At 41.5% G+C, this 11,667-nt stretch overlaps 1 protein-coding gene across 1 annotated transcript in view; it reads left to right on the top strand.

Moving 5' to 3' along the window:
* The first annotated feature begins 930 nt into the window (after nucleotides 1-930).
* TTC33 (tetratricopeptide repeat domain 33) overlaps nucleotides 931-11,667 on the top strand; it is a 46,166-nt gene continuing 35,429 nt past the window's right edge. Inside the window, exons 1-2 of the mRNA XM_084225860.1 lie at nucleotides 931-994; nucleotides 1,179-1,407. Coding sequence (XP_084081986.1) covers nucleotides 1,187-1,407 — 221 coding nt within the window. The 5' untranslated portion in view covers nucleotides 931-994; nucleotides 1,179-1,186. The remainder of the gene's footprint in view (nucleotides 995-1,178; nucleotides 1,408-11,667) is intronic.

Raw genomic sequence — 11,667 nt, 5'->3', positions numbered from 1 at the left:
CATTTCCCCCTCGATCTTGTAAACGCTTGCTGAAGAAAAGGAATGTGAGACGAACAAACCCTTATCACGTCTTTTGTGCCCCTGTGGTGACGCGCCTCCTCTGGCAACTTCGCTCAGCCTTTCTCTCGCACCACGGATGGAGCCTTTCTCTTGGTGTTGGTCTCTGCAGTAGGGACCAGTTTTAAACACCGCCGCCCTGCAGTTTTAAACCCTGCTTCTCTTTTTGTTGAGGGGTTTGGTTTGGTTTGTGTGTTTGTTTGGGTTTTTTCTTTTGGGGCGGGGGGAGGAGGAGGGGTTGAGTTTTTTTTTTGTTTAGTTTGAGTTTTTGTTGTTTTGTATTGGGCTTTTTTTATACTTTTGGGGTGGTGGTGGGTTTTGGGGGTTTTTTCACCCCTTTGTTTTTTTTTTTTTTTGGTCTTTTGTTTTTGTGGTTTGTTGTTTTTTTTTTTGGGGGGGGGGGGGTTGCTGTTGCTGTGTGTGTGTGTTTTGGTTGTGATGGTGTTTTTTTCCCGCGGAGAGGGAAAAGGAAAAAGCCGCGCTTGTGAGCCTGGGTCACTTCTCCTTACAGGACTTCCCGGCCGCAGCCGCCTGTCCGTGGTGCATGGCTGCTGTCCCAGGGCGCTGTCGGTACACGCGGGGGGCATTCCCGCCGTCCCGCACTTGTCCCCGTGTGACACTCCAACACCGCGGGCGGTGGCACTCCCAGGCCCGGCTGTTTTGTCCCCTCCGGCCCCGCTCTCCACCGCTGCCTCATACGCACAGGAGCGGGGGGGCCGCCGGGCGCCTCACGGCATCCCCGGGGCCCTGCCGCCCCGCGCCACGGAGAACTACGGCTCCCGGCTGTCCCTGCCGGCGCCACGGGCACTGCCGCTGCCCTCGCTCCTTCCTGCTCCTGCCCGGTTCCTGCCGTGCCGCCCCGCCTTTCCGCTTCCTGCCGCGGGCCGGGGCTGTCACGGCGCTTCCAGCCGGGAGAGGCGGCCGGCGGCTGCGCCAGGTAGCGCCGCGGGCGGCCGGGCCGTGCGCCTCAGGGACAGCTGCGGTGCAGCCGGGCGGATACATCCTGTGTGGGGGGTGCCGCTCTGTATTACTGTTCTAGCTTCGGGATGAGCGAGAGGTGACTGTCCTGCTGTGTACTTAAAAGCAAAATTACCTAACTATATAAAATGTGTTCTTCCTAGTTCTCCAGATGGCTTCTTTTGGGTGGAAGAGAAAGATTGGTGAGAAGGTCTCAAGAGCTACTTCTCAGCAGTTCGAAGCAGATGCTGCGGATGACAAGGATCTGGATGATGATGATGATGCTAACTGGGTGCTTGCAGCTAAGAGAAGAAAGGAAGTTCTCTTAGAAGATTGTGTAAGGAAAAGTAAGGAGCTCAAGGATGAAGGTGCAAATTTGGCTGAAAATAGGAGGTACTAATGTTGTTTTACTCTTTTTTCATTGCCTGAAAAGCTGCATGATATTTTAATCCCTTCTCTTAACACTAGTAGTTTCCTAGTATCTGCATTGATAGTTTCCATAATTTGAAAAGTGACAAGTTCTTTCATTCTGCCTTTACTGTCTGGTACTAAATAAGTTTTTGTTGTCAGCTGTGAAACAAAATATATATTCCACTTTATCCTTGTATGTACTCATAACAACAACAACAACAGCAAAGATTGCCACTTGAGGCATAGTGATCATGAGATTATAGAGTTCTCTATTTGGTGAAATCAGGAGGAAGATCAGTAAGACTATTACACTGGACTTCTGGAGGGCAAAGTTTGGCCTATTTAGGAGACTTATTCAAAGAGTTCCTTGGGAAGCAGCCCTTAAAAACAAAGGAGTCCAGGAAAGGTGGGTGTGCTTCAAAACTGAGATCTTGATGGCACAGGAATAGACTGTCCCTGTGTGCTCAAAGATGAGTTGGCAAGGCAAGTGTCCAGCCTGGATGGGAATTTAGGAATAAAAAGAGGATGTACAATTTTTGGAAGGCGGGTCAGGTCTGTCTCTCAGGAAGTATTTAAGGGGCTTGCTAGGGCACGTAGAAGAAAAATTAGGGAGGCCAAAGCTCAGTTTGAACTTAATTTGGAAGCTTTTGTAAAGGATAATAAAAAAAGTTTTTACAAATATATTAATGGCAAAAAGGAGGGGTAAGACCATCCTTTGTTCTCTAGTGGATGTGGGAGGGAACTTTGTAACTGCAGGTGAGGAGAAGGCAGAGGTGCTTAATGCTTTCTTTGCCTCAGTCTTTAGTGGGAAGATGGCATGTCATCAGGACCACTGTCTGCCTGGGCTGATAGATGGTGTCAGGAAGCAGAATGGTTTGGTCCCCCTCTTATCCAGGAGGAGGCAGTCAGAGAGTTGCTGAGCTGCTTGGATGGTTGTAAATCTATGGGACCAGATGAGATCCATCCCAGGGTGATGAGGGAGCTGGTAGATGAGCTTGCAAAGCCTCTCTCCATCATTTCCCAACAGTCCTGGCTCACTGGTGGGGTTCCAGATGACTGGAAGCTGGCCAGTGTGATGCCTATTCACAAAAAGGGTGAGAAGGAGGATCCTGGTAATTATAGGCCAGTTAGCCTGACCTCAGTGCCTGGTAAGGTAATGGAGCAGTTTATATTGTGATCATGCAGCACTTATGGGATGGCCAGGGTATCAGACACAGCCAGCATGGGCTTAGGAGGGGTAGGTGGTGTTTGACCAACCTGGTTTCCTTTTATGACCAGGTGACCCACCTGGTGGATGCAGGAAAGGCTGTGGATGTTTGTTTGGACTTCAGCAAGGCCTTTGACACTGTCTCCCACAGCACACTCCTGGAGAAGCTGGCAGCCCACGGCTTGGACAGGAAGGAGCCCTCTTTGCTGGGTTAGGAACTGGCTGGATAGCCGGGCCCAAAGACTGGTGGTAAAGGGTGCTGCATCCAGCTGGCCTGGAGAAGAGGAGACTCAGGGGTGCCCTTATCACTCTCTACAGCTTCCTGAAAGGTGGCTGTAGTCTAGTGGAGATTGGTCTCTTTCTCCAGGCAGCAACTGATGGAGGACATAGTCTTGAGCTGCACCAAGGGAAATGTAGGTTGGATATTAGGAAAAAGTTTTTTATGAAAAGAGTGATAAAGTACTGGAATGGTCTGCCCAGGGAGGTGGTGGAGTCACTACCCCTGGATGTGTTTAAAAAAAGACTGGATGTGGCACTCGGTGTCATGGTTTGTGTTAGGGCATGGGTAGAACTTGCTGATCTTGACAGTCTCTTTCAACCCAGTGATTCTGTGATTACAGAAGTTGAAAGATGAAAAGCTGACTCGATCTGAAAGTTGAAAGGATAAATAGGATGCAGGGTGATAAGCCATACCATAAGTAACACTTTAGCTGCTCTTGAAAATGTGTCTTTTTTTCCCTTACTGAGAGTAAGCCTGTTTGCCTGTGCACAGTGGCCGGGCAAATACTGCCGAGCAGCTAATGCACCAGCAGTTAATCTGCCTGGTGCTTTGTTAAGTCAGGTAAAGGGAACTGCTGCGAGCGCCCTCTGAGTGTTGGGAGTTTGCCAGTTCTGGAAGGATGTTGCAAGAATGGTTCCATTGTCTTCTTGTACTTCAAGCAGGAAGTCCTTCTGGAGTTCAGGTGTGTTAGAAGAGGGAGAGTGGACTGTAAATTATGTATCAACTAGATAATTTGGCCAGATCTTCACTGGAGGGGGAAGAAACAGTTCTGAGAACAGTCCCTTTAAAATCTTAAGAATCCTTTGACATAGGAATTTTTATACTTTCTTTACTTTTAAGAGCATCTTTATTGTCCCAGATCAGAGATATTATTTTCCTGGAAGAAATATTACCAAGATGTCAGTAGGTGCTCCTGTGCTGTTAAACTTTTTGTCTTAAGAAGTATCATGCTAAAAAAGGGTTCCCTGGGCAATGTGGATATATAAACTTCTAAGTTTAATGAAGGCAATTTTATATATCATAATAAACATACTGTGAGTATGGTTGGGTCTGATTTTAAACAAAGTAATGAATAAATACAAAATCTCTTTGAGAAAAGGCTTATTTTCAAATATTTAAATACAGTTTCCTCTTTTAACTGGTCACTCAAATAGTGACACTGCTCAGTGAGTGACTTCAGCTGATTCTTTTGTGTTCCTGAGGCCTGTAATTTCTGAATAAAATTTTGAAGCCTTTTAAATTTGAGTGTAAATTAAAGCCAAGTTAAACTTAAGTTTTAATCATCCTGCCATTGTATTAATCAATAGATTTAATGCAGTAGTTGCATAAGTGGGTTACATTAATATTAGTAATTGAAAACACAGACTGTATACACTAGTAGTCAGTTAACATCTCTGTTTGTAACACCAGAAATCAATCATACATTGGTCTACATAAGGTAGATCCATTCTATCCTTTTAGGAATACAGAGATTGCTAAATATTTTTATCCAATCTTATATCCTTAATACATCCTGTACTTACCTATCTAAAACAGATTGAGGTTTTTTTTAAATTTTATTTCTGTCTTCAGTTATACATATGCCTTCCTTGTATTTTGCTTTGGATGTTGTGTATCTTTTCTCTATGTTCTCTCTTGATTTTTTTTTTGTATATTGTTTAAAGTGTGGTAAGTCTCTTGACAGAGAGAGTGACAGGTACTCTGTTGTAGATGTGGTTTAGGTTAGGGACATACTGAACAGCAGGTAAGTTTTGATGTGTTTGATATCTTCACTTGGTCTTAAAAACTGAGTTCTCCATTACCTGTCAGTTAGAAAAAAATACAAAAGCTTCGCCCATCCATAAGTAGCAATGCAAGCATTTTTTGTGAATTTAGGGAGAACTACCCCTCATCAGAAGTGCTTATAAGAACTACTGAGAAACTCTCAATGGCTTACAAAAGGTATGCTAAAGAAGTTAACTTTCATATCTGAGGCTCGACAGAAATTCTCACTTGAACTTACAGTTTTCATCCTTTACTCCAGCACACTCTACAGTTCAGGCAGTGATGGTGATATGGTGCTGTTGGGGTACATACCTATCAGAGAGATTTTCTCTTTAAAAAACCAAAAAATTCACATGGGTTTTACTCTTTCTGACAGAAAGTGGTTGCTGTGCTTGTGTTCAGGCCTAGACTACATAGGTCTGTTTCTTGAAATACACATTTGTACAGCAAAAGCAGACTCTCGTGTAAATAATTATATACTTAAGGTGGATTGTGTCCTGAAATACCAAAGTGTGCTAGTAGTTTAAAAAATATCTGGGTTGAATTCTGGAGCATTCTAGAAGAAAAGCAAAGACCTAGCACTTAAAAGTAACAAAGGTTGGTTCTTGGTTGGTGTTACTTATGGAAGGAAGGGGCTCCTAAAAGAAAAGCAAGGGGCAAAAAAAAAGAAATAATGCAAAAAAAAAAAAAAGAAATAATGTAAGTAATAAATTAATTTCTTATAGTGGAGAGACTCTGAGGTAATGTGCGTGGCAGAAATTAATATGATGAATTTTATAAGCAGACCCACTATTACTTATCTAGAATAGTCATTACCACATTAATGGTAATGACTGCTCAGCTTACTTTCTGGGTAAGGGAGGGCGGTGATGGTGTTTCAAGCCCCACCATGGTTTTGTTAGTGTCTGTGTATGCTGTAAGCCTGTTTGTGTGGAAAAGTGAGATCTCACTGGTGTTTGTAAGGGGTCTCAGTGCTTCTCTGGGGAGGGAATAATGGATGAGCTTCTTGGGCACCAGAATTTATGCAGTCTGTGTTATTTGCTTGCTGTCAAAGTTGGGAGTGGCAGCAGGGGAATGTTTGGGAAGTGGTGAAAACCCTCTGTGGGTTTTCAGCTTTCGTGGAACTGTTTGAGGAGTATTTGTACCTGCTGTAATGTGTGTGCATGAACCTGATAAGCTGAGACAAACAGAAGGAAAATGCTGAAGATGACAGTTTCTGATCCATATTTTGCATTTTTTTGTGGGATGGTAAGAAAGATTAGGAGTATACCAGAAAAATGTGTTAAACTAAGTTGGTCGTCACAGTGGGGGTGTTACTGTGAAAAATACTGTTAAGGGGACTCTGACCTAGAAATTTGGTAAGTAGGCAGTGTTGAAGGCGGCTTGTAAATTGATGATCTTGTCAGAACAGCAAGAAAAGGCAGATGTGTGGAAGTAGTATCACATTTGTATGCTCTTTTGATGTGTGAGAAGGAGCAGGGAAACAAATATGTACAAACATACACATAGTCTTTTGGGAACAGGCACATGGTGCTATTCTTCAGGCTGTCACATGCAGGGCAAGGAGGTGGCCTTTGATGATCCCTGGGATCCCTTCCAACGCAGGGTATTCTGTGATTTCTATGAAGAAAATATTATCTGTTGGTGGAAAGTATGGAGAATATTCTAGAGGGCATTCTTTTGCTTCTAGGAAACTTGAAGTACTTGTAATCCATCTTGAGATGCCAAGGATGAATGTGCCCACATACGCTGGAGTAAAAAAAAAAAGACGACTGAAAGCAATACCAAAACCCAGCAACCCCAATCCAGTTTTTTTTTTTGTGTGTGTGTGTTGATATCCTGTACTGTGTCCTATACTGTTTTAAATCCAGCATAAGTTCACGTGTTCTGCCGTAGTATTTTGAACACAGCAATTTGCAATTGCAGTGTTATTTGACTGGGAGGAAGGAAAGCCTTTGGCTCTGGCCACACGGTTAAGAAATGGTTGAGGTGCAGGTAAGCAGTGAGGTATGATGTCCTTAAATACATGGCATGTGAGAGCTAAAAGCAGGAAGAAAAACTTCTGCCAGACTTGTTCCTCCTTGTAACTGAGTTGCCTGTCCGTGCAGTAGCTCTGCAATCGTCCATGTGCTGTTCTCAAACCTCAAACTTCTGTAGCTGCCCAGTAAGTGGCGATAGAGTTCTTCTCGATGTGCCCTGAAGAGGTGCAGGATTTCTGTTGGAAGTAGACACTGCCGGGTTTAAATTCTCAGTGATTCGTGGTTTTTTTTTTTTTTTTTTTTTCAGTTTTGCCAAATACAAGTTATTACTGCTTTCGCTTCTGATGATGTTTATTGCACTAAAAAACAGTAAAAGTTTCCCTCTTGATTGAGAAGGTCATTGTTTTCAGCTGGAACACTCCTACATTAGAGGTTCCCCTATATTAAAAAAAAATTCTTTCACTTTGTCACTTGGTGTCTAGATTAGACTGATTAATAATATTTTACTTTTTATTTCCCTTAGCTTTTGCAATAGGAAATTAAACAAGGACATGTCAAAGTGCAGTGACTATACCAGGTAGCCGGCCAATTTTGAAGAAACTGTTTACTTTTCTAGGGGGATTTATTTTTTAGAATTACTTAATTTTCTAACCTATTGGAAAGAACAGAACTTTTCTGAAGGGTCATTTTTCCACATTTTAGCAGCTCAGACTTTTTTCTCTGATGTGAATGCCAGCATGACTCCCAGATGTGTAGTTAGTGATTCTTTAGCTATATACACTACAGTTGAGTTTGTTTTTCTCACTAGACATTGTAGGTTGTCAGATGATGAGGCACATACCTTTAAAAAGTATGCTTAGTGTAGTGGTAAGTCAAGTGTTTACTGAAAAAATATGTCTGTCAGGTGGAGCAGATTTCAACAGTTGCATTTATTCCATTTACCCATGTGTTTCAGGTTTAGATTATGGTAAGTACTTGATTAAAAATTAGTTATGAAAGTAATAAAATTGTTTTCAGGTTATATTACTAATTCATTTTGATGCAACTAAGATGGCAAAGGATAGACATCATTGTGTTGAAATTGCTTTTCAAGTTTCAGTCAATAAAACTGATGTTACTTACATAATACAGTGTTAATAAAGAGGTTTCCCAGAAGATCCCAGCAGCTGTCTTTGGCAAAAACATTTCATCAGTTTAATCAGCTGAGTTACATTATAGAGTAGCCTAGAAAAAAGAGCCTAGAGTGAAGAGGGATCCAGGGAGAGCAGGTAGCATTTGTTTCAAGTTTTCTCCCCTAAACTCAATAGTTGTTTTTCCTGATGAAATAATGAAAAGGTGAATAAGAGTGCTATGTGGATATGTAGGAAGCTCCTCACAAAATCCAGATCTAAAATGGAAATTTACAAGGACCGAGGGCAGAGTTGTGTGACCCAGTCAGACCACAGAGACTGTCTGAGTATGCAGGGGCAGGGATGAAATTAGCAAAGCCACAGCCTGTGTGGAATTGAATCTGGGGAGGGATGTGAAGTGCAGCAAGGGGAAAGCCTTGTACAGATGTATCAGCAACAAAAGGAAAACAAGGAAAAATCTAGATCTTCTACTGAAGGGCGTGGAGAATCTAGTGACAAAGGATGCAGAACAAGCATGCCTTGGTCCTTACTGTAAGTGTTGCCTTCAGGAGCCCAGGTCCATCTGACCACAGGGGAAGACTGGCTCAAACCCCAGGTCCACCTGACAACAGGGAAAGTCTGGCCCTCTGTGATCAGACTAAAATGTTTGGATAAACCTGATGTATAGAAGTTCATGGTACCTGATGGAGTGCATCTCAGAGTGCTGCAGGAGCTGGTTGATTGAAAAGCCACAGGGGCTTCTAACCAGATAGCTGGATTCCTGCAGGGTCGATGTGCCCCAGGTGAGCAGGCAGGCTTGAGCTGGATAGTTCAGCCTTCCAGAGGCTGGATGTCTGGAAACCCACGCTGCTTTCAGCCGTGGCCACCTTAGCAAGCTCAAGTGATATCAGCTCTTAGTGATCTCAGCTCTTTTATAGTTTTCAGCTCTTAGCTTGCTAAAGGCGCTCTGGCTAGCAGTGGCTTCTCGGGGGACACGTGGAGAGAGAGAGAGAGAAGGCAGCCTTGGTGGTTCCATGGCAGTGGTTTATTGAGGGGTCCATGAAGGGTTCCAGTGACAGCTCTTCTGCCAGAATGGGCTAAAGTAGCCCCTTATATAGGGGTACAAGGGCTCAGGAACTGACCAATTGTCATGGTTAGGGGGAAATTACCTATAGGGCCACAGAGAGATAAGGTAACCTGGAGCACCAGAGAGAGGGCTTCTGGCTTAGTTACTATGACTTGGCATTTTCTTATCTCTAAGCCTCTGTCCTCCACGGGGCTTTAGCCAACCCCGTGTCTGCTACAGTTGATGTCATCAAAGAATCTGCAACTGCACTTGAAAGGTTTTGACAACAGGACATGGTTCCTGGGAGCTGACAGACTGATGGGGACTGGTGTGAATTGTCCATCTGTGTTGATACTTTGGACAGGAGCCTGAGCAGTTGATTGGATTAGATGATCTCTAGAGTTTCATTCCAGTCTTAGAACTTTGTAAATATATCCCATTAAAACTTCAGACACATTTAGAATATAGAAGGTGGTTCCTGGGACTTCTTAAATTTTGATTCACTAGTACAGGTATCTTTGGTGGAATACTTTGGATGAGGGAACAAATTAAAATACCTGCACTGCCTTCTTACCATCTCTGCTAACTGATCTCATTTAATGCAAAGATGTGTTTTAAATTTAAAAAATTAAAAGGATTGATTCAGTAGATAATCTAAGAAACTATGAGCTTTAGTGTCTGGCTTCAAGAATAAAGTCTTAAGTTTGTGTTAGGCTGCTGTTCTAGTATATGGGCAGTGTTGACTCTTTCATAAGAGTAATCTAAAAGCCCTACAGAGTTTGGATTTTTATGATTAAGTGTAGGAGAAATTGCTGGAAAATGTTTATAATGAAACCCGAACTATGTAGTAAGTATTCACGCCTACTGTTCCTTGTAGGTTGAAAATAACTGTTTGGTATGAGTTTGGATGTAATTTGCATACCAGGTACAATTAGCTATTACATATAATCCTTACGTACTTCAGAGTGAATTACCAATACCAGTGTTCTGCAGACAATGAGAATTTTTATCATCTGTGATTATTTGATTGAGAGTTTTCTTGAGTCAGTCATGCAAAAATGCAGAAAACATAAGTATATTTCATACTGTAAGTCAAATTATATACTGCAAATAGGGGCTTGATTAAAACTGTCATGAGTTCTAGTCAAAGTACCTGATCACTTTTTAAAGTTTTTCAGTGTTTAGCATTACTGTCTATATAAAACTTCCTAACTATTATGCTTCTTTGGGAATGCTGTACATCATATGCTCACTAAAGAGACAAAGGGTGTGTGAGCTGGAAGTCCTGGGTGCAGAACACATGAGCTGAAACAGAAAAGACTCAACAAGTATGGACTTTGTACCTTTGTTTTTTGGAGAATGCATGTTACAGCTTCTCATGTATTAGTCAGAATGTATGGATTTTTTTTTCAGGCCTCATAACCTTTCTACAGAATTAAAAATGGAGAGTGTTTTGCAGTGTTTAAAACCTTCCTGTAAGCTGTTGTGTAAAGTAAGACATTCATTATTTTGTCTTAAGTTAATTTTTATTGCTAGCTTTATTTTGTTCATCACACACTGATAGAGTTGCTGCTTCCTGGTTGTGCATCTAGCTGACCCTTTCATTGTGAAGTAAGTTCTATGCAGACTGCTTAAGTAGTTACTCTCATTTAAGTTGTTATTTATTTTTAAATTAGCTATTTTCTTTTTCTTCTGGGAAATGTTATTTTCCAACAGCTGGTTATTATTTGTCAAAGCAGGAGTTCAGTTATGAAATTATTACTAATTTAGTGCAGATTTTTCTCAGACTGAGTGCAAGAATTGTAGATTATTTAAGCTGTACCCAGATTTTGAATGGTTTTGAGAGTGTTTTTTGGTTAGAATTGTTGCTCCTTGAGGATATTGAAATGTGACACCATACAAGCCATCTGTATTTGAATGTGTGCATATTTCTGTATGTATATATTTGCAAACAGAAGCAGAAGGAATATTCAGATGCCAGCAGTAGACTATGGAATCATTTGTATATGTCTTTACAGATATATTTATATTTTTCTTTAGAGAAAGCATAATTTACTTAGTGCCTATGTATCATCCTGTATAATGTAGGCAGTTGTTTTTGTCAGCCAAGACAAGAATCAGTATTCATTCAAGATTTCTTGACAGTGTGAGGAGAAGGAGGTACAGCCTGTGAAGTGACAGCAGGGTGGCTGCAGTCCTCCTGTAAACCCCTCAGGTGAGGTATCTAAACACAGGTGAAGGTGTGAGAGGAATTGGACCTCTCAGTGCTTTTTTGGAGGTGAAGGAAGGGTAATTTGTGTTACCTGCCTTTGTATTTATGTCTAGAGGGTCTGTTCCTTCTGTTACAGAATTTTATAAATGAAAAGTTGTGGTTTTTCACTGGATATGTCTTGTGGAGTGTTTTTTTAAGTAAGCTCTTCAAAAATATGTCTGTTTACTTAGCATTTCTCCTCATATTTAAATATGTAGAGAATGCCACTGGAAACAAAGAAGCATAAATAAAAAGGTTCTTAAGTGTTTAATTAGAATGTATTAATTTTTAATGTATATGTTAATGTCTCTGTGTAGAGTAGTCATGCCTTACAGTTCCTGTTTTCTTTCCTTTCTTTGTATATGAATGAATACTTGTCACAGATTTTTATGGGCAGTAACCAATAGTTTCTAGATTTTAACATTACTTGCTGGTCCTCTTGTTTTGTCCCATTCCTTGCATGCTTTCCAGACAACTTTTGTTTATGACCCAGTAGGACAGTTGCATCTGATCCCAGAATACCTCTGTGGTACTTCTTATCTATATAACATCCTGTACTGTAAATAAAATAAAAAAAAAAAATTTG

This window comes from Fringilla coelebs, assembly GCF_963513975.1.
Source record: "Fringilla coelebs genome assembly, chromosome: Z".
NCBI classification, from domain to species: domain Eukaryota; kingdom Metazoa; phylum Chordata; class Aves; order Passeriformes; family Fringillidae; genus Fringilla; species Fringilla coelebs.
This window is presented reverse-complemented; position numbering and strand designations above follow the sequence as displayed.